Source organism: Oncorhynchus mykiss, chromosome 3 (genome assembly GCF_013265735.2).
Source record: "Oncorhynchus mykiss isolate Arlee chromosome 3, USDA_OmykA_1.1, whole genome shotgun sequence".
NCBI lineage: Eukaryota > Metazoa > Chordata > Actinopteri > Salmoniformes > Salmonidae > Oncorhynchus > Oncorhynchus mykiss.
Window position 1 is genome coordinate 50,333,455 of NC_048567.1, and position 26,139 is coordinate 50,359,593.

A 26,139-nucleotide genomic window follows, 5' to 3' on the forward strand; every position below is an offset into this window, starting at 1 on the left:
GAACAATTGTTAGTCAACATTGATATCTGTAGTTGTCTGCAGTAGGCCCAAATCTGCTCACAGCTAATCCAACTAGGAGAGAGATGGGATGGCAACTCCTGAAAATCGATCTATTAAATAGCGACCTCTTCTGGTTTAGATGACGCCTAAGTATTTCATTCATTTGTACAGTAGCCTAACCTATACTACAGCAGGCCCCAGGCCCTCCCCTTGCACACTCTGTAGACTCAGCCACACCATTGACACAGTTGGCTTAGTATACGTTATTCAAATGTAAAACGGAGATGGTGCACAGTCATAGCCTCACATGTTTCCTTTTGCTTAAGACCCTGCAAAGACAGACTGTTGACTCAAGACCAGATGGTAGCCTCTCCTGACGCCGCTCTATGTTCACGTCCGTGGGCGTGACGTAGCGTTTGGCCGGAGCAAGGAGTTTGGGTAGCCAGGCAAATGGTAGTCTACACACAGTTGCCTTTGAAATTGACGACCAGGGTTAGATACCCAATTTATTTTTTAAAAAGCCTGTGAAATATTATTTGACATAAAAGTAGGCTATAGGCTACACAATAATTTTTATTTCAAAACAATCGGAAAATTTCACATTCTCCAATATAGCCTAGTTGTATGCACACACGTTGAAAAAAATAAGAGTATCATTATATTATCCTCCCCATCATCCATAACTTGATATTTAGGTATAGGTCTTCATTATTTAAATTAAATAAGGTATGCCTTTGCTGAAACATGTTGCTGGAATATTACACTAGTTACAATGAGATCCTTGACAGCGCCGATGTAGTATAACATTCTGACACGAGTGCAATAGGAGGTTGGGACCACATTGCAATTATAAGCAGCGTTTGAAACGTCTTGTAATGTGGTGGTCTTTAAAACCACGCTCTCTGACACGTATATGTAAAGAGCCTCACGATACCTCTAGCTATGCCTTACCTATACAGTGCAGCCCACTGTCCCACTATCTGAATTCAAATGACACTATATGGATTTTTCTCTCAAGCGCGCCCACGAATACGCGTTCACGTTTGGCAGCTCCACGTCGACATTCTTCCAGCTGTGCACAGGGCTGAAAGAAGAAGAGGTAAAAGCGGCGTGAAGCCAGCTATACGAACACTGTATGTAGGCTCCAACGAGGGACGTCAACCGCGAAATGGAGAAGAGGAAAATCTCCTGTTTTTTTACAGTTAGTCCTGCAACAATTGTATATAGCCCACTGTTTTTTTTTGTTGCATTTTATGATCTTTTTGCCCTCGTGCTGGATTGCAGCTGGCCCCCTTTAACAGCTCTCACTTCTGCCAGGTACAGTATGATCAGTTGCTTTTCTTGCTTCTTATTATAGTTTTCTCACATTTCGAATATGAAGCTATGGCATTTCACATCTGCTAATCGAATTCCAATATTTTGTAATTCACTGTTTGATGTTGCACTTTGTAACTTCATTGCAGTTAGCAACTCTCCAAACTTTATTTTATATAAACTTGTATGCTAAACTGAAGTGAAAAATGTAATGTTTGCCTTGTTTTACAGGTAGACCGTGTATTTATCATTTTAATTGTAAACTTCAGTCTGTGGCTTGTGGAAAAACTCAACAAATAGGCTATACATTTGCATAATGAATGTGGGTGTATTACTCCAGGAGGGAATATTCAGCATAAAGAAATCCAGGATTCCAAATTTGGAACCTTTAGACACGTCATCTGTTCTACATATGAAGTGCCCTAATTGTTCACTTTACAACCTTGAAGATAGTCAAGGTTGAACTGCAAAGTAAACACAAAGAAAAGCTTAATTCCTACATACTGTATAATATTGTATGATTTAATCATTTCTGTGGTGGTGGGTTGGTGGCAGAGTGTGAGAATCCATCTAAGTTCCCAACAGCAGGCTTCTCATTCACTCTATTCTATGTTGTCTTAATAGGCCCAGAGAGTTACTGGCTTACTCTTCTAAGTTTCATTTAATGCACTTTTTTTAATCACTCAGCTGTGACTGATTCCATTTTTTTTATTTGATCTCAAATCATGTTGGATTTAACTTCGGTTAGGTCTCAATACTGTGTTGAGAGAGTCGGCTTAACCTCACAATTACATATTTTCCACACTATTATGTTAAATCAAAGTGTTCACCAAGCAAGCACACCAATGAGAAATGTAGCTACTACATTTCACTCTCTTGTTATATGTTGCAGGTGAAGGAGTGGTGAAATGGGTTGGCACAAAGGAATAGCCTACGATGTGGCACTCTGGCTTTCCAAGTAAAGTTCTGTGATACACTTCGACTCTAATTGTTTGCAGTCAGTGCATTACAGAACTTTGTTTTGGGAGTTAAAGCTCCGGCCTGCGGGAAACAAACCTACCATCTGGAGAGTGGAACCATTATTTCACATGCCACTTGCAGACTGCAAAAGGGAGAATAAAGTTTTTATTTTGACAATGACTCATGAGTTTTCACCAACTTTTGTAGTATGTATCTGCTTATAAGTAAACACGCACTTGGTCTATTGCTATCAGAGTGAAATGTCTGAACTATTCATGAAAAATGGACTCCCAGAAAGCCATGGTAGAGTGTTACATAATTTCCTATAGGACGATGTGGAGACTCCAGTCATACCTCACTATCACTTGGTCATGTGACTCAATGGACATGAGAAGGAAAGATAAACAACAGCAGTTGAAATGTTCAAACCTCATTTTCACTGTCCTGGGTCATACAATGTAGTGGTCAAACATCTCATAACCATATCAAACCCATAAACATGAATGTCCCAATTCAGATACTTTTTTTCTTCATCATTTTCTGTTGAGTATTGACATTGCGTCATGCGAATGCTGGATAATTGTCTGTTGAATCATTCATTGTTGGAATGTAAGTCTGAATAAAACTATTTCAGAGATGTACATTGAGTGGACAAAATATTAAGAACACCTGCTCTTTCCATGACATAGACAGACCAGGTTAATCCAGGTGAATGCTATGATCCCTTATTGATGTCACTTGTTAAATCCACCTCAATCAGTGTAGACGAAGGGGAGGAGACAGGTTAAATATGGCGTTTTAAACCTTGAGACAATTGAGGCATGGATTGTGTACGTTGTATGTCAGAGGATGAATGGGCAAGACAAGATATGTAACTGCCTTTGAACGGGGTATGGTAGTAGGTGCCAGGTGCACCGTTTTGAGTGTCAAGAACAGCAACGCTGCTGTGTTTTTCACTCAACAGTTTCCGTTTATCAAGAATGGTCCACCACCCAAAGAACACCCAGCACACTTGACAAAACTGTGGGAAGTATTGGAGTCAACATGGGCCAGCATCCCTGTGGAAAGCTTTCGACATCTTGTAGAGTCCATGCTCAACGAATTGAGGCTGTTCTTGGGGAGGGGGGTATATGTATTATGTTTCTTTCAAATCAAATCGAAGCTTTCAATACATCAACAAATAGAAGACAGAGAATGCAATAAAATCAATGGCTCCTTTAAATGGCACATATTTGTTAGTCTTAAAGACACATGCATAGATTTAAACACTACACCAACATGGCATATTTTGGTTCCCATTCAATATGATCACTGTCTTAAAATGAAACCTATTTTTTCTGTGTTTTTAAAGTTTATTCATGGTCTAATATTTAGAGAGCTGGGGTGTATTCAATATGTCTTGCAATGGAAATAGTTTACCGTTTAAGAACCAAACGGAAGCAAACAGAGAAATAGAACAAAACAGGGAGTGACCTACTTGAATTTGTCCAATAAAAACTAATTTTTGTTGCAAAACGTTTTCAGTTTGGACTAAATGGTTCCTGTTGCAAACCCTTTTGCGACAGACAAAACATTTTTGCAACAGAATCGGGGTAATGAATACACCCCTGGATTCTGTGGTAAACTATAAAGTCAAATCTGTTAAAGAGAAAGGCATACATTTTCCATTAATTAAAGGCTCACTCTGTAATTTCTGTATCCAGCAACAGTCTGACCCTGCAACTTTGTTTGTAAGGCTGATGGGGCTGGGGGAAATGTAACTACAGTCAAATTCATACCAGACTATGAATTCAACTGACAGTCCAGATCAACATGATTATTTTTAACATATTTTGATTGTAGGTATATGCTACAATACTTACCATGGAGTAATAAATTACAACCTGGGAGGGGTTGCAATTTATTATTCCAATACAAACAGATTATTCTGCACAACAGTGACTGTAGCTTTATAAGTAGCAATTCCATTGGTTACAGTAACAGCATGAACTTTACAAAAATCATGTGATCAAAGGTCATGCAGTTTCGAGGAAATCGCCTTATGGTCGCTGCAGTTGCTTCTTTCCATCTGCACTATGCAGCTATCACCTGCATTGTGGGAGGCACTATTTGTCTACCAATCATTTGGGTGTTTTGTTTGACCCAAGTAAACGTGGCCAAATACCTGACTGAAACAGCAACCAACTTTGTGCAATTCTAAAGCTACAGGGGATACAAATGAAAAGTGATATTTGAGACACCACTCTAACCAATGAATTGTACACACATTTTTCCAGTTGTGAGTGTGTGATATGGGGATATAGAAAAGTTTAGACAACAGACAAACTATTATAAACACTAGCAGCTATGTTGACGCTGTCATGTCGATCTGAGCCTTGCTGTTGCAAAACCATTAAAGTGTCAGACTTGTGGCTGTTACAGATGCCCCTCCCCCGACGTCACTCTACCGTCGTCTTCGTTAGGCTTACCGCTCGAACACACACATTCTATCCCTATGCTGACCTCTGACAGCTGCCTCTCCCTGCACAAACACGGAAGCAGCATGGCGTCAGACAGCAACAGCTCCGAGAGCCAACGAATTGCACAGCAAAGATTGAGGATAATTGCCGGGCATTTACAGAAACATAAGGACGACGACTCGGGAACTATCGCAACTGAATGCAAAGCTGAAGCGAATAAAGGGACGGTGCCGAGAAAGAGGTAGGACTTGGCGGTGGTGATGCGATAGCAGTGGATGGAGGATGGCTACGCTGAAATGCTAGCTGGTAGCTAAAAGTGATTGTCATACAGTATGAAACAGCTGTCATGCATTTCCTTGTTATTAAAACACAGTATTGGTGTCTTTTACAAACGGAGAGGACCTCCTCGGCATATGATTATTCATACATTTCCGATTTCATTTAACTAAGGAAATTAGCCAGTTCTATGTGCGCCAACGTTAATGGTCCTCAAACAAAGTGTTCATTCATCGAAGAAGTGGGTGCGGCGGGACTGTATTCTATCCAACTCTTTAATTGTTGTTGTTGTAGGCTGCTTAGAATGTGTTATAGGAATGTTTGATATTGAGTTGAGGTCAATCCTACATCATTTCCTGTACCATTTTGTCATAACTTGCCAACGTTATGTGAGCACCGCTAGCCACTCGCAGTGACAGTGGGCAGCTGGAGTTTATGTAAAACTACAAGATCAGCTTGCCAACATTTCAAACTATTTCAAGGTAGCCTATTCAATTTCACATCTATATTATTAACTATAGCTTAATAGGCTACTGGCATTGTTTTGATACGGACACTATTCTGATCAACTAGGGAAATCTCAGCTCTGTTTGACAGACATGACCAGAATTAGACGCTACATTCTTGAGCAGAAAACAAGTGGTCATTATGATGGTGAAAGTTGTATATGTAGTCTTATAATCTATTTTTATCTAGAGGTTGTTTTTACAGATTTAGTTGGGATTTAGGTGTGGGACACCCTCCCCCAGTCAACACAATTGACAGAAGTCAGAATGGGATAAAGTTCACCAGTAAAACTTTCTGCCTAAAACTTGGATCTGATTGGCCAAGACCTGTGGTGGTCTGACTCTCAATTCCTTTTGAGGCGAGTGGGCTGTTCAGCTTTCACAATCGTGCTGTAGTGACATCTAGTGTCAGATATGTTTAAGCGACAAGGATGACTAGAGGACACTTTCATATTTATACAGAACAAAAATATAAACTTAACATGTAAAGTATTGGTCCCATTTTTCATGAGCTGAAATAAAACATCTCAGAAATGTTCCATATGCACAAAACCTTATTTCTCTCAAATTCTTTGAACACATTTGTTAGTGAGCATTTCTCATTTGCCAAGGGTGCTGAGGAGTATTTATGTCTGTAATAAAGCCCTTTTGATGGAAAAAAACGAATTCTGATTGGCTGGACCTGACTCCATAGTGGGTGGTCCTGTGGCTGCACCCCTTCCCAGTCATGTGAAATCCATAGATTAGGGCCTAATGAATTTATTTAAATTAACTGATTTCCTTATATGAACTGTAACTCAGTCAAATCTTTGAAATTGTTGCATGTTGCATTTTACATTTTTTGGTGGAATCTCTCTCTATTACCTAATGGATGGTCATTTTAGTGCTGGTTCATAGACACTATTGTTTGAGCTATGACAATAAATAAGACATAAGCTATGCCTATTTCCCTCATTTGAGTGCCCCCCTTCCACCATTATCCAAATTAGAAATCATTTTGTGGACCACTTGCATTATTATCAGTACACATAAATGTAACCTCTGAATTTGCCTACATTTTCTGGAATTGCACTTGGGTTGTTCCATGTCATTTCAGCAAGCAATGACACCCACCATCTCAGATTGTTTTGAAATGGTTTCTGTGTAACAGTATAACTTTAGACCGTCCCCTCGCCCATACCCGGGCGCGAACAAGGGACCCTCTGCACACATCAACTACAGTCACCCACGACGCATCGTTACCCATCGCTCCACAAAAGCCGCGGCCCTTGCAGAGCAAGGGGACCCACTACTTCAAGGTCTCAGAGCAAGTGACGTCACCGATTGAAACGTTATTTAGCGTGCACCGCTAACTAAGCTAGCCGTTTCACATCCGTTACATCTGCAGTTAGAAACATAAGCATTCCTGTAACATTATTATGTTGAAATAAAATTTGACCTCTGGTAAATTTAAGCTAGATGGCCCTTTTTTAATTTATAGTATTCAGACAATATGCAATAAATATAGCCGTATACGGCCATATCGTAGGAATGGCGTGGTAGGGGATGTATGCCGTTTTACAGGCTCCTAACCAATTGTTCTATTTTGTGTTTTTTTCCGCTTTGTTTAACTTATTTTGTACATAATGTTGATACTACTCTCTCTTATGACCGAAAAGAGCTTCTATCAGCACAGCGGTTACTTACCTTGAACTGGACAAATACTTTTTTTTTTAATGAGTCTGACTCAAAGGATATAATGTTGCTCCCAGACAAGGCCCAAATCCCCATCATTCACATAAAGAAAAGGAGATCAAGGTGCCTTGTTTGAATTCGTTGGCAAGTGGGTAACCCGCCTCTACCATCCATTCTATTAGCCAATGTGCAATCACTGGAGAATAAACTGGATGAGCTCGGTTCGAGACAATCCTGCCAATGACACGGATTATATACAGTTGGCTGGGTTTTCTGTGCATCGACAGAACAGCTACATCCGGTAAGACGAAGGGTGGGGGTGTGTTTATTTGTCAATAATAGCTGGTGCGTGATGTCTAATATTAAGGTAGTCTCGAGCTATTGCTTGCCTGAGGTAGAGTAGCTCATGATAAGCTGCAGACCACACTATCTACCTATAGAGATCTCATCTATATTTTTTTGTAGCCGTCTATTTACCACTACAAACCGACGCTGGCACTAAGACCGCACTCAACAAGCTGTATAAGGCCGTAAGTAAACAAGAAAATACTAATCTAGAAGTGACGCTCCTAGTGGCCAGGGAATTTAATTCAGGCAAATTTAAATCCGTTTTTCCTAATTTCTACCAGAATGTCACGCACAATCAGAGGGAAAAACATTCTAGACTACCTTTGCTCCACACACAGAGACGTGTAGAAAGCTCTCCTTCGCCCTCCATTTGGAAAATCTTGATAACTCTCACCTCCTGATTACAAGCAGGAAGTACAACTGACTCGTTCAATATAGAAGTGGTCAAATTACGTAGATGCTACGCTACAGGACTGTTTTGCTAGCACAGACTGGAATAGGTTCCGGGATTCATACAAATGGCATTGAGGAGTATACCACCTCAGTCACCTGCTTCATCAATAAGTGCATTGATGACATCGTCCCCACAGTGACTGTACGTAGATATCCCAACTAGAAACCATGGATTACTGGTGACATCCACACCAAGCTAAAGTCTAGAGCTGCCACTTTCAAGGAGCGGGACACTAACCCGGACACTTATAAGAAATACCGCTATGCCCTCAGACGAACCATCAAACAGGCAAAGTGTCAATACAGGACTAAGGTTGAATCCTACTACACCGGCTCTGGCGCTCGTCTGATGTGGCAGGGCTTGCAAACTATTACATACTACAAAGAGAAACCCAGCTGTGAGCTGCTCAGTGATCATGCTCTCCATAGCCGATGTGAGCAAGACCTTTGAACAGGTCATCATTCACAAAGCCGCAGGGCCAGATGGATTACCAGGACGTATACTCGGACCAACTGGCAAGTATAATTTTCAACCTCTCCCGAATCGGGTTTGTAATACCTACATGTTTCAAGCAGACCACCATAGTCCCTGTGACAAGAAAACAAAGGTAACCTGCCTAAATGACTACTGCCCCATAGCACCCACGTCAGTAGCCATGAAGTGCTTTGAAAGTCTGGTCATGGCTCACAACACTATCATCCCGGAAACCGTAGACCCACTCCAATTCACATACCGCCCCAACAGATCCACAGATGGTACAATCGCAATCCACATTGTCCTTTCCCACCTGGACAAAAGGAACACCTATGTGAGAATGCTGTTCATTCACTACAGCTCAGCGTTCAACACCATAGTGCCCACAAAGCTCATCACTAAATTAAAGACCCTGGGACTAAACACCTCCCTCTGCTACTGGATCATGGGCCGCCCCCAGGTGGTAAGCGTAGGCAACAATACATCTGCCACACTGATCCTCAACACGGGGGCCCCTCAGGGGTGTGTGCTTAGTCCCCTCCTGTACTTCCTGTTCACCCACGACTGCGTGGCCAAGCATGGCTCCAACACCATTATCAAGTTTGCTGATGATACAACAGTGGTAGGTATAATCACCGACGGCGATTAAACCACCTATAGGGAGGAGGTCAGAGACCTGGCAGTGTGGTGCCAGGATAACAACCTCTCCCTCAACGTGAGCAAGACAAAGGTGATCATGGATGACAGGAAAAGGAGGGCTGAACACGCTCCCATTCACATCAACAGGGCTGTAGTGGAGCTGGTTGAGAGTTTCAAGTTCATTGGTGTCCACATCACCAACAAACTCATGGTCCAAACACACCAAGAAAGTCGTGAAAAGGGCACAACAACGCCTTTTCCCCCTCAGGAGACTGAGAAGATTTGGCATGGGTCCCCAGATCTTTAAAAAGTTCTACAGCTGCACCGTCGAGAGCATCCTGCCCAGTTGCATCACCGTCTGGTATGGCAACTGCTCGGCATCCGACCGTAAGGCGCTACAGAGGGTAGTGCGTACAGCCCAGTACATCACTTGGGCCAAGCTTCCTGCCATTCAGGACCTATATACTAGGCGGTGTCAGAGGAGGGCCCAAAAAAGTGTTAGACTCCAGTCACCCAAGTCACTGTTCTCTCTGCTACTGCACGGCAAGCGGTACCAGAGTGCCAAGTCTAGGTCCAAAAAGCTCATTATCTGCTTCTAATATTGCCTCATTATTGTTATTTTATTGTTACTTTATTTTTGTATTTTTTTTAACATATGAAAATATTTTATTAAATTAACGAAACTGAGAATTTAACAAATAGCAGAAACAGCACCACCTTGTGGTCATAACCTGGTAATATCAACCAAACAACTTAAATAAAGAAATTCAGAACATGGCTAAATAACCATCACCAAATTCACTGAGAATCCATTACATGGTGTAAAGAAACAATGCTCCTAGCTGTAGCTTCATAGTACTTGTCAGACATAGAGAACTGATACTGTATACTGGCCGTTGGGGTGGGCTTGGTTTGTGTGTTCCGTGGGTGTCTTTTGATTTCACGTCTTAATCATTGTTAAGAAGAGGTTTGGTCCAAACTGGATATTGGTTACTATATTTATAGAATTTTATATGAATCCTATAAATTGAAATCGCCAATTTGGGAGCAATCAATTAGCGTAATTGAGTTCAAAAAGTTTTTCAACAAAACAATGTTGCAGGAATGCAATTTGAGATGTTGGGTGTCATTCTTCTTCTTTCCTGTGCTTTTTGAGGTGGAACGACCCACTTTTCACTGGAGTGTAGGAATGTTGTACACTTCAAAGCTGGGCTACTGGTTTTTCTACTGCTGGAATGTCATTCTGGAGTTGACTTTCAACCTATACCTTTTGGGCACGTTGTTTCAAAAGGCGTTTTTAAGGCCAGTCCTTTCAATAACAGTCAGACCTTTTGTCTCTTTCTGTTGGAATAACTTGAGTGCAGACACAAAATGAGGCTACCAATTTCATAAGGTGTTGAACTAGCCTAATGTTTCTGGTGATCAGCATTTTCTTATGCTGTGTGTAATATTTATTACAGTACTTTCAAAAGATTCCCCCAGCTCTCTTAGGATTAATGTTAGCTAAGGGACAGAGACCAGACCACTGTTGCTTCCATTTAATTGCACAATAAATTCATTAACCTCTGGACAGCCGTATTCGGCTGCTTGTTGATGCGTGGAGTTGTGTCATCGTCCAGTGTGATGACAGGAGATCACACAGACTGGCATGGAGAGTATGTCTGTCTCTCATTTCTCAGGCTCCTCATAATTTACACTGCCTGGCTGTTTTGGCAGGCATTCATCATGGTTTTACTCCACTACGTTAGCATCCCATCACGTGTACCAACGTGATTCATGGGTCCCTTCTAGGAGTTGTGGGCCTATTTCATCTGTCTGCTGGGGAAATCTTGAATCATGTCGTATTATAACTCAGTGATTTCTGAAAAGGATTCCCTTAGGATGAGCATAGTGATTTAACACCGACGAAGAAGCACATTACGGAACTGTCAGAGCTCAATTATGTAGTAGATATTGAGATACAATTCCCCGGTGCTCAACCCTGTTTCTTGTGTCCTCTTCCATGATTATCATTAGGCCTAAGACGACGATGTTCCTTCCTTGGAAAATCATTTTAGGAGAATATCCGGTTGTTGGACATACCTTTGGTAATGCCCTTCTATGATATGCATCATGATGCTTCTCCGTGGAGTGTCATCATGTACTTAACGACCTGAGATCTAAGCCACACCCTGTCTGATTGCTGTTGATGATAGTGTTTGAGATGAATAGGTTTTCTTCCCCAAAGTTACTTTGCCACCAGCTTTTCACTGTTACCCCTATATGCATTTAGTAGTGGCGCACCACTGCTGCTAAATTGTGGCCGTCGCCCACCCACCGCTGACTCTGCCACCGCTGACTCTGCCACCGCTGCTGATCTAACAAATCCTAGGGGGAAACACTGCCTGTGGTTGGCTGTGTGCAGTACACATGGGAAGGTCATCTGTCAGGGGTTACGCCTAGGTGCGACTGCAGCCTCCCATACTGCAAATATGGTTACTGATAGCCATGTGGAAAGCCCATTGAATAACTGATAGCAAAATGAGGGAACTGGGACATTTCCCCATTGCAACAGATTGATGTCAAATAAACCACTTTTTCAACTACTACTGTTTGCAACAGGATGTCACGTATGGACAGTCTGACGTTTTCATGAGGTGCAAGGCCTTCTAAAAGTGCTTCCGTGTATTGTCTTCCTGCCTTGAGATTGTTGTCCTGTGTCCTCCTTTGACCTCAGACAGCATTAGTACAGTATTAGCTGCTGCTACAATAACAATGAAACTGACTTCAACTGTTTGTTTCCCAAGGCAGGAGATTATGAAGTGGAATGGCTGGGGGTACAGTGACTCCAAATTCCTATTCAATAAGAAGGGTCAAGCAGAATTCACAGGCAAAAGGTATAGTATACTGTCCCCAACATTTGCAACCAATTTTTTTTTATTCTCATGAAGAACATGATATGTATTATGATCTGTAAATATGAATGTATCCATTATTCAGTGATGGAATTCTCAATCTGGATTGAACACATTCTCAATCTGGATTGCACTCTCCACTCCACTACATACAGTTGAAGTCGTACGTTTACATACATTTAGGATGGAGTCATTAAAACTGTTTTTTCAACCACTCCACAAATGTATTGTTAACAAACTATAGTTTTGGCAAGTCGGTTAGGACATCTACTTTGCATGACAAAAGTAATTTTCCCAACAATTGTTTACAGACAGATTATTTCACTGTATCACAATTCCAGTGGGTCAGAAGTTTACATACACTAAGTTGACTGTGCCTTTTTAAACAGCTTGGAAAATTCCAGAAAATGATGTCATGGCTTTAGAAGCTTCAGATAGGCTAATTGACATCATTGAGTCAATTGGAAGTGTACCTGTGGATGTATATCAAGGGCTACCTTCAAACTCAGTGCATCTTTGCTTGACATCATGGGAAAATCAAAAGAAATCAGCCAATACCTCAGAAAAACAATTGTAGACCTCCACAAGTCTGGTTCATCCTTGGGATCAATTTCCAAATGCCTGAAGGTACCACGTTCATCTGTACAAACAATAGTACGCAAGTATAAACACCATGGGACCACACAGCCGTCATACTGCTCAGGAAGGAGACTCATTCTGTCTCTTAGAGATTAATGTACTTTGGTGCGAAAAGTGCAAGTCAATCCCAGAACAACAGCAAAGTACCTTGTGAAGATGCTGGCGGAAACAGGAACGAAAGTATCTATATCCACAGTAAAACGAGTCCTATATCGACTTAACCTGAAAGGCCACTCAGCAAGGAAGAAGCCACTGCTCCAAAACTGCCATAAAAAGCCAGACTACGGTTTGCAACTGCACATGGGGACAAAGATCATACATTTTGGAGAAATGTCCTCTGGTCTGATGAAACAAAAATATAACTGTTTTGCCATAATGACCATCGTTATGTTTGGAGCAAAAAGGGGGAGGCTTGCAAGCCGAAGAACACCATCCCAACCGTGAAGCACGGGGGTGGCAGCATCATGTTGTGGGGGTGCTTTGCTGCAGGAGGGACTGGTGCACTTCACAAAATGGATAGCTTCATGAGGATGGAAAATTATGTGGATATATTGAAGCAACATCTCAAGACATCAGTCAGGAAGTTAAAGCTTGGTCGCAAATGGGTCTTCCAAATGGACAATGACCCCAAGCATACTTCCAAAGTTGTGGCAAAATGGCTTAAGGACAACAAAGTCAAGGTATTGGAGTGGCCATCACAAAGCCCTGACCTCAATCCCATAGAAAATTTGTGGGCAGAACTGAAAAAGCGTGTGCGAGCAAGGAGGCCTACAAACCTGACTCCGTTACACCAGTTCTGCCGGGAGGAATGGGCCAAAGTTCACCCAACTTATTGTGGGAAGCTTGTGGAAAGCTACCCAAAATGTTTGACCCAAGTTAAACAATTTAAAGGCAATTCCCCCAAATACTAATTGAGTGTGTAAACTTCTGACCCACTGGGAATGTGATGAAAGAAATAAAAGCTGAAATTAATCATTCTCTCTACTATTATTCTGACATTTCACATTCTTAAAATAAAGTGGTGATCCTAACTGGCCTAAGACAGGGAATTTGTACTAGGATTAAATATCAGAAATTGTGAAACTGAGTTTAAATGCATTTGACTAAGGTGTATGTAAACTTCCCGACTTCAACTGTAAAACCTTCCCCTCCTTTGGTCGTCACTAGTTACCACAGCCACAAAGTCATAAACCCAGCCTATTTCTACAATTTCTCTTTTGAAAATGTGATTTTTAACCCTAACAATAACCACACTGCTAACCTTATGCCTAACCTTAAATTAAGACCCAAAAGCACATTTGTGTGGTCATGAATTTTTACGATATAGACAAGTTGGATATTGTGGCTGTGCTATCTAGTGGAATCCTCCTCGAGATCCTAATTTAGAGTGGGGTGCTAGTGCCATCTAGTGGCTGGTATCTGTATCCTGCATATCTTGCCTCAATTCAGTCCCAGACATAAGAGGTCAATTAGTGTGATTATCGGTGATTTGAAAATCCCTGTTGGAAACTCGGATCATTGCCTTGAATGGAATGTTTGTACTTCTTCCCATTGACCATAGATAGGCTAACTGTTTTTTTTAGTTCTGTGTCTGCCAACAGTTCTCATGGTTGAATGTGTGCAATATAACTTTTGAAGAAATATGCTGAGTGCTGTCGGAAATGATTACTTTGAATCTCAGTGGATGTAGAGAAGCCTTTTATCTCCACTCTGCCTCTAGTGACTGAGGATGTGTTCAGTGAACACCGGCAGCAGAATGGATCGCTCTTTTCTTTGGCAGTTGTTTTACACCTTTTTATCTATCGCATTATAAAGGCAGAGATGGGCCTTATTGGTTTGTACTTGTGATGTATAGTTTGAAGAACAAAGCCTTGCCTGTCAGACTCAAATCATAGGGGTCTTGTAGACTGCATGCTGTACTCTGCTGTGCTGTATGTTAAGCTGTGTTTGGGTAAGGGGGGGGGGGGGGAATTATACAGGATGCTGTGCAGGAAATGGTTCCTCTGTTATTCTAAATTGTATCAACCACCTCTTTCCATTCTGTGCCTTCTCTGTTGAATTATTTCTGGGTGCTACATATGCGTGGCTGGGTGGAAGGAATGAAAGTCAGAGATTTCTCCTCTCCTCCTGAGAGAATTCTCCTCTGTGACAGAGGCTTTTTCATTAAGGAGTGTGTTTCATGGTCTGCTGGACAAAGGCAGACTACAGTCCCCTGATGTGCTGGCCTCTGCTGTGCCAGCGGTTCAAGTACACAGCGGCTGGCGTGACTGGGACGGCACGGACAGCGCTGTCATTGGTCTCGCCTAATAACTTCATTCAGCTCCGACCACTACACACTGACGTCACATCAATGACAGTCGGACAGGGTTTTCTGTGTATATTTCACCAGTTCCCAGCATAACACCTAGGTCCTGAGGGATTATGTTTACAGATTGGGTCAGAGGTCAATTGTGGGGTAACGTTCCTTTCTTCTAAACCTGTGTGTTTCTGTTCATTGCAGGTATAGGCTAAGTGGGATGGTCCTGCCCAGTTTGCAGGACTGGTTTGAAAACACCTTTGGCGCCAGTGTGAACCATAAAAGCCCCGCGACAGTGAGTGACGTTGTTTTCAACCCTCGTCACCTGTTGAATTGAATTCCAATGACCAGTCCGTTAATGGCTCCTCCTCCCATGTCTTTGTCCCAGCCCGCCCTGAATGCCAGCGCTGTTCCACCGGCCAGTCTGAACGAGGCGTTCGTTGAGGACCTGAAGGCCACGGGCATCCCCTTCTCCCATGAGGCCGAGGACAGGGTGTTCCGTGCCCACGGTGAGGCATGCTGGGAAGGCTGTGGTCCTCCAGGGCGATGGGCGTAGTCTGGAGGGGTCTCACACAGACACTGAATGTTGTGATCAGGACGTCACCTTTTTGTTTTTACGTAGGACATAAGCAGCCTGAATCAGAGGAAGCTGTCAATATCACACTAATTATACTGATCATACAACCATAATTGCTCTTTTTCGTAGTATACTAAGTATATCACATTTTTCTCTCTCTTATGTTAACAGGTCATTGCTTACATGAAATCTTTGCTCTCAGAGAAGGGAAGAAATTTGAGCGGGTTCCGGACATGGTGGTGTGGCCAAGTGAGTTTTTGCGACACTACTATTGAAAATGGTCCTTGTTTTGTTTTTTTCCCTCCCACATTGCTTCTTTCCATCCTGGCTTAGGTGAATTAAAGGGTTAATCTCTGCAGAGGCGTAGGGATATTAATATGTATGAGCGGAGGCTTAATAAGAAGCATCAGGGGGAGGGCGTTTGATATCCAATACACCACAGCCGGGCCCAGCACAGTACCCCCATGAATTACGCCACTGAGATTGGTTCACTGCAGGTATGGCCGGCACTATTTTATAATGTAAATGAGTGTTGACTTATGGCTGGAACTTGATTAGCCGGCTCCCAAATGGCCAGCAAATCACAAAGCTCCTGTAGCAGCATCCAAATTGGAACATCCCCTGAATTTTAAACTCTCCAAATCCACACAAAATTGCACTCCCTCTAGTCGCAGTGATGTAAAACATGAATGCCAGTGTAGTTACTTTAGTATGGTTGTATATTTAAGTGGAACGTTGTTAGTCTTGTGAACTCTTATTCTCACACCGAAGCCCTTTGTTTAATTGGACGGCAGAGTGTGTCGGAACGGAGACATTTCTCATTGGCCTAGCGAGGGAGGGCTTGAGCCCAGTGAAGCTGATCCATGTAGGTGGATTTTTTCTGCTCGTGTCTCCTCACCCTCAGTCGCTCAGCCAGGGGACCAGTGTGAATGGACGTGGGATTGGCCAGAGCACCTTGTCCGCATTGATCCCCCACACCCCACCCCAGAGACCCCGGCTTCATGCTCTCTGGCTCCATCTCAGGAATGGCCCCCAGCCAAATCAGAGACATCTTTCCCCGGAAGCCCCCCCTGCCTATCCCTGTCTCTCTGCTCTAATAGCCCAGGGCTTATGTGATTGTTTGTTTTCCGGAGGCTGATGGTTTATGTGGCATTTCTTAGTCCCTTTGCCACATGAGTACTCTTGTTCTCGCCCCTAACACTAATTTATGGCTGTGTGTTATATAATGACATGGGATAAAATGTCCATCCCAAAATTGTTGCGGTGTTCTTTGCCTCCGCAGACTGCCACAGCGACGTGGTGAAAATTGTGGAGCTGGCATGCAAGCACAATGTTTGTTTGATACCGTACGGCGGTGAGTCTTTTTAAAAATGTTTTGTAAACTCTATAGTACAATTCATTCTAATAATATCTGCTTTTAAAAAATTTAAAAATCTCCGAAATGTAATAACTGATTTACGAGCAGATTGATAATGATAACTGTTATGCCATGCCTTCACCATATGACCTGAACAGGGAAAAAGTCTGCTCCGGGTCCTAGTAGTACTCTCCTGGTCATGCGACCTGGTCCGGGAGAACTGCAGGCCCTAACCCCTCTCTTGTCTTCCTCCAGGAGGGACCAGTGTGACCAGTGCTCTAGAGTGCCCCCCGGAGGAGACTCGCTGCATCGTCTCTCTGGATACTTCACAGATGGTGGGGGAATCAGAGCTGCACACAGACATGCGTCCCATACAGCAATCTGCTCTGCTCAGCATTTTGTCTCAACACAACTTACACTTTTCCTCTTTTTATATGACAGTATAATGTCTTGCATAGTACGATCAGCTGACAATATATATTTTAGTAGGGACAGTTAGCCAGGGTTTCTTTCTTTTGGATGTTAGAAGCTCCTACTGCTGTGAATGTTGGACTCTAGAACTAACTGTAGGTGTGCAGACAGGAAAGGTAGCGGTCAGCAGAGGATGCTCCTATATCCACACCAAAGCTCATTCAGACTTCCAGCCGAGACTCACTCTCATTATTGAACTTTGGGAGAATCCTGTGGCAATAATTTGCCAAGCTATCCTCAGAGAAATGACTGTTAGTGAAGGATACCCAATAGGAAACAGCATTTAATAGCAGTACTGTACCCACGGCGCTGTTGGACAACTCTCTGCCCAGGTGATATATTGGCAGTCTGGACAGCGCTAGTCCAGCAGCCACTGAGGGGGTGACGTAAATGCTCGTGACCAGTGCGCTGGGTCAAGGGTCACGGGGGGTAGCGTGTCTGAGGGAGGCACATGAAAGGCTGTGTATGACAGCAGCAGACACTTTTACTACCTCTGGAGAATGATTGATGGCTCTGGGAGGGGAGCTCAAGCTGGGTCAGGGGGTTCCTGGAGAGGCTGAAACGAGAGGGGGATATGCTGGACTGAATGTTTTTAAAAGGAGTTTAACCTTTTGGAATCTATCTGACTGATGCTGTGTCCTCCCCATGGCCTAGTCCTCTAGTCATGCCTTCCACATGTGTGCTTCACCTTGCTGTTGGGAATCGCTACTGAAATAACCCCCCCCCCCCCCCCCCCCCCCCTCTCCCCTATTGCCTTTCTCATTGGTAGATGTTGTGGTCACCACAGAATCTGTTTTCTTCTCACAGTCGTTACAAAATGCTGCACGCTGACCTGTTTGGGCATTTAGAAGTAAGACAACTGGAATGTATTTTAAGGAAGTGATTCAGTGGGTGAAGGCAGACTTTGGAGGACAGCCATGAATATTTGCTGTCAATGCAACTGCATTTGAATAAAAAATCCTCTCTAACCTGTAGCAGATGTATCGGATACAGAGCCTGCTTTTCATTTGGGCTCAACTCATAAGGCATCGAACCAAGAGCTTGTTTTGTTTGTTCTAGTGGGATAAGCGAACAAAGCAGTGACATTTTCTGACCTCCTGAGTTTTTGTCTTTGCATCTGCAGAACCGCATTTTGTGGATCGACGAGAAGAATTTAGTCGCCCACGTTGAAGCTGGCATCATCGGTCAGGATCTGGAGAGATTAGTAAGTGGTTTGCCTTCGTCAGAGCTCAAGTTTCTAAACCATTTCATACCCAATCATTTCCCATGAAAGGCTCATGTCATTAAGATGGTAAGATGGCCACGAAATCAACTCCCATCCTTTCACCTGTAGGAAGCCATGCCTCTTCACCCTGGGTTAGTTGTTTACTGGGAGTACAGAGAAGCCATGCCTCTTCACCCTGGGTTAGTTGTTTACTGGGAGTACAGAGAGACCATGCCTCTTCACCCTGGGTTAGTTGTTTACTGGGAGTACAGAGAGACCATGCCTCTTCACCCTGGGTTAGTTGTTTACTGGGAGTACAGAGAGACCATGCCTCTTCACCCTGGGTTAGTTGTTTACTGGGAGTACAGAGAGACCATGCCTCTTCACCCTGGGTTAGTTGTTTACTGGGAGTACAGAGAGACCATGCCTCTTCACCCTGGGTTAGTTGTTTACTGGGAGTACAGAGAGACCATGCTCGGCAGGTCTGAATGGGAGTAGAAGGGGTAACTATGTTACACAGCGGAGCAGTGGAGTGTAGAGGCTCGGGCGATGAGCAGATGGCACCATGAAGCTAATTCAGGAAAAAAATGGAGAAGGAGCCAGTGTTTGATGTGGAGGAATGCGTGTGCTGCATCTCAAACAGGCGCCACTTTTGCATATAGAGAGAGGCCATTTTGACTGAGCAGATGGCTCAGTATTGAAAGCTGCCTGTCGGGGAGAGCAGTGCCATAAAACACGGCCTGACTCTCCTCACGTCACCCGGAAGAGAGGAGCCATTAGAGCAGACCAGGGCCATGCCTGCCTGCCGCAGGGGCCCAGCACTCGACAGCTTTATTACCTCAAATATCTTTCATTGTGCTCCTAAATGGCTTTGTGTGTGCACGCGTTCTCCTTTTTTTTTTGGATCAAGGTCAGCGTAGAGCCTTGTCAGACCAGGGGACACCCCACCATCCAAAACTATCTCCTCCACCTTTATTTTGGTCGGTTTATTTTAGACCGTTGTAAAAAAAATGTGTGATGTCATCAAGCCAAGAATTTTGATCACAAAAGCCCCATAACGATCCCACGATTTGAATCCAACAATGGAAGAGGAGTTTTGTTTGTCTCATGCCGTTTTGGTTTCATACCAAATTCTTGTGGTTTTAGTGGTTGAGTTATTTTAACCACCTACAGTATGTGCTCCTATGAGCACGAATGAGTGTACTTCTCTGTTGTGTGTGTCCTCCGCAGCTCAACGAGAGCGGCTACTGCACGGGGCATGAGCCCGACTCCATGGAGTTCAGTTCCCTAGGAGGCTGGGTGGCCACGAGGGCATCGGGCATGAAGAAGAACGTATACGGCAACATCGAGGACCTGGTATGTGCCCGCCCTCTTCTCTCTGACGAGCTCTGATCCTACTAGGAGACTGAACAGGCAACAGGTTTTAAAGTGAAAGGCACTAATTAGCGACTTGCACGTGAAGTTGCTGGCACGGGCCATCAAAACCATCGCTATGGGAACCATTCTATTTGTTTTTCCTGGGAAGAAGCCTGCTTGCTTTGGTTAAGATCTGTCAATGGTTGACAGAATGTAGCCTTGAATATGACCTCAGCAGCCCAGGTAGCTCCTTTCTGCGGCTATTAAAGTCAAATGTAGTGACTTGAGCTGCCATCTTGTTCGTCCTGTGTGCAGGTGATCCACATAAAGGTGGTGACCCCTCGAGGGGTGATAGAGAAGAGCTGCCAGGGGCCACGCATGTCCACTGGGCCAGACATCCACCACTTCATCCTGGGCTCAGAAGGTAAGACTTACCTCTCCTCTTGTGGCGCATGACTGCAACATGATAAAAGTTTGCCCTATCTGCATGAGTTCACATGTGTGTGTTATGTGATGAGGGTGTAATCTGATGGGGGTGTTGTTGTAACGCGGTACTTCTCACGTAACGGCTCAGGTTAACCTGAACCAGAGTGGGAGAAGAGATCTAGCCATGAGAGAGGGCTATTGGTTTCGGGGCCTCTGTGCTTCATGCCTGCCCACGCCCCCACCCCTTCTGCCCCCCTGTCCTTGTGAGAGAGCCAAGTGAGAATAGTGCCATATGCCAGACCCCCCCCCCCCCCCACACACACACACACACACACACACACACACACACATAAAGAGGAGGTGCAGGGACTCCTGGCACTGCAGTGTTCAACAGCTGTGGGTACACACGCCCAACAAAGCACTGCAAGCTGCTCACTGACTACACACTGGGGCTGGGCAGACATCTCCATTTGTACTCATTAGAATGGTTTTTTGGGATACTTAACGCACATCTGCGAATGAAAGCCTAACAACATGGATTTAATTTAGTCCAATCATCTCTTTTTAAATTACCTTCAATTCAGGGACACAGAGTTTGAAATAAAGACTATCGGAATTGTTGAAAGGGGAGGATGGGTTGGCTCAGATGTGCCAAACTAGTTGTTCCTCGTCTAAATGGTATTAGGCTCGAGTTTTTAGGCCATTTATTTTTTTTATTCTGCTGCCTACTGTGAAGCCAGCCCCTGTTAGGTAGGAGAGGAGACGGGACCACCATGTCCCCAGTCTCAGACACTGTGTGGGCTCCTGGCTGGGCGGCCTGCTCTGCTGCTGGAGCTGAGAGAGGTCATTTTCTGCTTGGTCTCATTACAATATCTCCCCTTGCACACGCATCCCACACGCTGACACCTGGCCACACAACAGAGCCCCTAGCACTGGAACCCAAACACTGCTCTGCGTGTTAAGTGGCCAGGCGTCCATTTCATTAAAAATGACTAAGAACCCTCTTCCTCTTCTCATTCCGCACACAGTATCTCGCCTCTCGCTAATCTCCCTGACCTTGAAGCGGCCTGAATACCAAACTATTTCCCTCTGTCCTTCTCTAAGCAGCGTAAAAAGGGATTGATTGGAATAATCAATAATAATCAGGTTTCTGTTTCTAAGCCATTGCCAACGTTATGCAGGTGTGTGAAGCAGACCAGCACTAATCTCATGTTGTGTGGAATTAATGTGATGTGAAACTGCCTCCTTTGACTCCTAACGAGTGGCCTCAGGTTTCAGCTGCATGGCATCTCCCACATCAGGCTTGTTCACTGCTGCTTTTGACAGGAAGTACTTTTTTTCCCTCACTGTGGGATAACAGAACGTAGGAAATACTGCATGGTGCTGACTCCTCGGTTGGAAGGGACATCTCCTCTAAACAACCCTGGTTATAGCAAGGTTAGATAGGGCATGTTTATAAAGAGGATTGCAGTAAAACTGGCTCCTGCTGTCCCACTCGCATGCGATACAGTCTCCTCCTCTGGAGTCAGTGTTAGTTGACCTTGCTGAGCGCTTTCTGCTGGTCCTACCCAGCCTCCTCGCGCTCTCGCTCTCTCTCTCGCTCTCTCGCTCTCTCGCTCTCTCTCGCTCTCTCGCTCTCTCTCGCTCTCTCTCTCTCACTCGCGCGCTCTCCGTCCGTCTGTCCCTCCGTCTGTCTGTCTCCCTCCGTCTGTCCCTCCGTCTGTCTGTCCCTCCGTCTGTCTGTCCCTCCGTCTGTCTGTCCCTCCGTCTGTCTGTCCCTCCGTCTGTCTGTCCCTCCGTCTGTCTGTCCCTCCGTCTGTCTGTCTCCCTCCCTCCGTCTGTCTGTCTCCCTCCGTCTGTCTGTCTCCCTCCGTCTGTCTGTCTCCCTCCGTCTGTCTGTCTCCCTCCGTCTGTCTGTCTGTCTCCCTCCGTCTCTGTCTGTCTGTCTCCCTCCGTCTGTCTGTCTGTCTGTCTGTCTCCGTCTGTCTGTCTGTCTCCGTCCGTCTCGCGCCCTGTCTCCGTCCGTCTCGCGCCCTCCCTCCGTCCGTCTCGCGCCCTCCCTCCGTCCGTCTCGCGCCCTCCCTCCGTCCGTCTCGCGCCCTCCCTCCGTCCGTCTCGCGCCCTCCCTCCGTCCGTCTCGCGCCCTCCCTCCGTCCGTCTCGCGCCCTCCCTCCGTCCGTCTCGCGCCCTCCCTCCGTCCGTCTCGCGCCCTCCCTCCGTCCGTCTCGCGCCCTCCCTCCGTCCGTCTCGCGCCCTCCCTCCGTCCGTCTCGCGCCCTCCCTCCGTCCGTCTCGCGCCCTCCCTCCGTCCGTCTCGCGCCCTCCCTCCGTCCGTCTCGCGCCCTCCCTCCGTCCGTCCGTCTCCCTCCATCCGTCCGTCCGTCTCCCTCCGTCCGTCTCCCTCCGTCCGTCTCCCTCCGTCCGTCTCCCTCCGTCCGTCTCCCTCCGTCCGTCTCCCTCCGTCCGTCTCCCTCCGTCCGTCTCCCTCCGTCCGTCCGTCCGTCTCCGTCCGTCCGTCTCCGTCCGTCCGTCTCCCTCCGTCCGTCTCCCTCCCTCCCTCCGTCCGTCTCCGTCCGTCCGTCCGTCTCCGTCCGTCCGTCTCCCTCCGTCCGTCCGCCTCACTCCGTCCGTCTCCCTCCGTCCGTCCGCCTCACTCCGTCCGTCTCCCTCCGTCCGTCCGTCTCCCTCCGTCCGTCTCCCTCCGTCCGTCTCCCTCCGTCCGTCTCCCTCCGTCCGTCTCCCTCCGTCCGTCTCCCTCCGTCCGTCCGTCTCCCTCCGTCCGTCTCCCTCCGTCCGTCTCCCTCCGTCCGTCTCCCTCCGTCCGTCTCCCTCCGTCCGTCTCCCTCCGTCCGTCTCCCTCCGTCCGACTCCCTCCGTCCGTCTCCGTCCGTCCGTCTGTCTCCCTCCCTCCGTCCGTCTCCCTCCGTCCGTCTCCCTCCGTCCGTCTCCCTCCGTCCGTCTCCCTCCGTCCGTCTCCGTCCGTCCGTCTGTCTCCCTCCGTCCGTCTGTCTCCCTCCGTCCGTCTGTCTCCCTCCGTCCGTCTGTCTCCCTCCCTCCGTCCGTCTGTCTCCCTCCGTCCGTCTGTCTCCCTCCGTCCGTCTGTCTGTCTCCCTCCGTCCGTCCGTCTGTCTCCCTCCGTCCGTCCGTCTGTCTCCGTCCGTCCGTCCGTCTGTCTCCCGTCCGTCCGTCCGTCTGTCTCCGTCCGTCCGTCTGTCTCCCTCCGTCCGTCTGTCTCCCTCCGTCCGTCTGTCTCCCTCCGTCCGTCTGTCTCCCTCCGTCCGTCTGTCTCCCTCCGTCCGTCTGTCTCCCTCCGTCCGTCTGTCTCCCTCCGTCCGTCTGTCTCCCTCCGTCCGTCTGTCTCCCTCCGTCCGTCTGTCTCCCTCCGTCCGTCTGTCTCCCTCCGTCCGTCTGTCTCCCTCCGTCCGTCTGTCTCCCTCCGTCCGTCTGTCTCCCTCCGTCCGTCTGTCTCCCTCCGTCCGTCTGTCTCCCTCCGTCCGTCTGTCTCCCTCCGTCCGTCTGTCTCCCTCCGTCCGTCTGTCTCCCTCCGTCCGTCTGTCTCCCTCCGTCCGTCTGTCTCCCTCCGTCCGTCTGTCTCCCTCCGTCCGTCTGTCTCCCTCCGTCCGTCTGTCTCCCTCCGTCCGTCCGTCTCCCTCCGTCCGTCCGTCTCCCTCCGTCCGTCTGTCTCCCTCCGTCCGTCCGTCTCCCTCCGTCCGTCCGTCTCCGTCCGTCCGTCCGTCTCCCTCCGTCCGTCCGTCTCCCTCCGTCCGTCCGTCTGTCTCCCTCCGTCCGTCCGTCTGTCTCCCTCCGTCCGTCCGTCTGTCTCCGTCCGTCCGTCCGTCTGTCTCCCTCCGTCCGTCCGTCTGTCTCCCTCCGTCCGTCCGTCTGTCTCCCTCCGTCCGTCCGTCTGTCTCCCTCCGTCCGTCTGTCTCCCTCCGTCCGTCTGTCTCCCTCCGTCCGTCTGTCTCCCTCCGTCCGTCTCCCTCCGTCCGTCTCCCTCCGTCCGTCCGTCTCCCTCCGTCCGTCCGTCTCCCTCCGTCCGTCCGTCTCCCTCCGTCCGTCCGTCTCCCTCCGTCCGTCCGTCTCCCTCCGTCCGTCCGTCTCCCTCCGTCCGTCCGTCTCCGTCCGTCTGTCCGTCTCCGTCCGTCTGTCTCACTCCGTCCGTCCGTCTGTCTCACTCCGTCCGTCCGTCCGTCTGTCTCACTCCGTCCGTCCGTCTGTCTCACTCCGTCCGTCCGTCTGTCTCACTCCGTCCGTCCGTCTGTCTCACTCCGTCCGTCCGTCTGTCTCACTCCGTCCGTCCGTCTGTCTCACTCCGTCCGTCCGTCTGTCTCACTCCGTCCGTCCGTCTGTCTCACTCCGTCCGTCTGTCTCCCTCCGTCCGTCCGTCTGTCTCCCTCCGGTCTCGCTCCCTCCCTCCGTCCGTCTCGCTCCCCCCCTCCGTCGCGCTCGCTCCCCCCCTCCGTCGCGCTCGCTCCCCCCCTCCGTCGCGCTCGCTCCCCCCCTCCGTCGCGCTCGCTCCCCCCCTCCGTCGCGCTCGCTCCGTCGAGCTCGCTCGCTCCCTCGCTCCCTCACTCCGTCGAGCTCGCTCGCTCCCTCCCTCCGTCGAGCTCGCTCCCTCCCTCCGTCGAGCTCGCTCGCTCCCTCCCTCCGTCGAGCTCGCTCGCTCCCTCCCTCCGTCGAGCTCGCTCGCTCGCTCCCTCCCTCCGTCGAGCTCGCTCGCTCCCTCCCTCCGTCGAGCTCGCTCGCTCGCTCCCTCCCTCCGTCGAGCTCGCTCGCTCGCTCCCTCCCTCCGTCGAGCTCGCTCCCTCCCTCGTCTCTCGCTCGCTGTCTCCCGCTCTCTCTCGCTCGCTGTCTCCCGCTCTCTCTCCGTCTCTTGCTCCGTCTTCTACCTCCACCAGAGTGTGGGTGTGACGATGCCCCTGAGAGGAAGCCCAGGGTATGTGCCGAGGGGTGATGATGGAGTCACGTTCTCGGTTGGGCCACTAGAGAGCAGCATGTGGCATGTAGTGTCACATTAAAGGGCTCATTAACGGCCCTGGAATGCACAGGACAGCCCCTAATGGATCTGGCTGTACAGACTACATGTCATCTCAATGGGACAATACTAATGCGCATTACATCAGTCAAGTACACATTTACAGAATTACAGATTCATCTGAAGGAAAAGGTTCTGTATTTTTGAGATTTCAAAAAATGTTATTGATGATTTTATTTTGAGGAAACGTGTGAATTCAGAGCCAATAATAGACCAAGACAATGTATGGTTCAACTTGACCTGACAGTATGTAATTATTGTGGCTATTTTCTCAAATTAGCCAACGTTCATAAACACTCATTTAGCCATTATCAAGACATCTGTTCTTTTTATATGGAAATAGTAATTAACAACAATATACTAAATGAAAAATCACATTTTGATTTCCTCCCGCAGAATTATTAACGGGTGACTCTCTGAGGTTATCACTATTTACGGTGATTAAGATAAAGTCTTTGTTTACAATCCTTTCCACCGTTCAGGTTTTATAGAGCCAGTTACTGCATCTATACTCTCCATGGGATTTGTAAACCGAGCAAAGCAAAACAGGATTCCTTTATTGGTGTGTTTACTGCGTAGTTAGTTTCATTAGTTGTTCATAGTTTGCCATTTGGGAGTCCGTCCATGTCAATAACATGCATCTGCATTCAAATTGTCATCCTTTTCTACAACCTCTTTGTTAGTTTTTCGGAAACACGGGAAATGGCGTTGTCTGTTTTGATAGAGAACCTTCCTTAAGGGACTAGTGCATCCCAAATGGCACCCTCTTCCTTCAATAGTG

At 46.9% G+C, this 26,139-nt stretch overlaps 1 protein-coding gene and 1 long non-coding RNA gene across 3 annotated transcripts in view; both read left to right on the forward strand.

Moving 5' to 3' along the window:
- The first annotated feature begins 845 nt into the window (after positions 1–845).
- Positions 846–2,454, forward strand: LOC110520136. Its single transcript, XR_002472946.2, has 2 exons — positions 846–1,317; positions 2,207–2,454. It is a non-coding gene; the product is annotated as an uncharacterized LOC110520136 (long non-coding RNA).
- Positions 2,455–4,712: 2,258 nt separating this feature from the next.
- The window catches only part of agps (alkylglycerone phosphate synthase), a 38,924-nt gene continuing 17,497 nt past the window's right edge, over positions 4,713–26,139 (forward strand). The window contains exons 1-10 of one of the 2 annotated variants that reach the window (XM_036974478.1): positions 4,713–4,974; positions 11,891–11,980; positions 15,138–15,228; positions 15,322–15,442; positions 15,682–15,759; positions 16,793–16,864; positions 17,123–17,202; positions 18,462–18,542; positions 19,773–19,898; positions 20,214–20,322. In XM_036974478.1, the coding sequence (XP_036830373.1) occupies positions 4,769–4,974; positions 11,891–11,980; positions 15,138–15,228; positions 15,322–15,442; positions 15,682–15,759; positions 16,793–16,864; positions 17,123–17,202; positions 18,462–18,542; positions 19,773–19,898; positions 20,214–20,322 (1,054 nt within the window). In that variant the 5' untranslated portion in view covers positions 4,713–4,768. The remainder of the gene's footprint in view (positions 4,975–11,890; positions 11,981–15,137; positions 15,229–15,321; positions 15,443–15,681; positions 15,760–16,792; positions 16,865–17,122; positions 17,203–18,461; positions 18,543–19,772; positions 19,899–20,213; positions 20,323–26,139) is intronic. The other variant, XM_036974477.1, reaches the window with a different exon arrangement.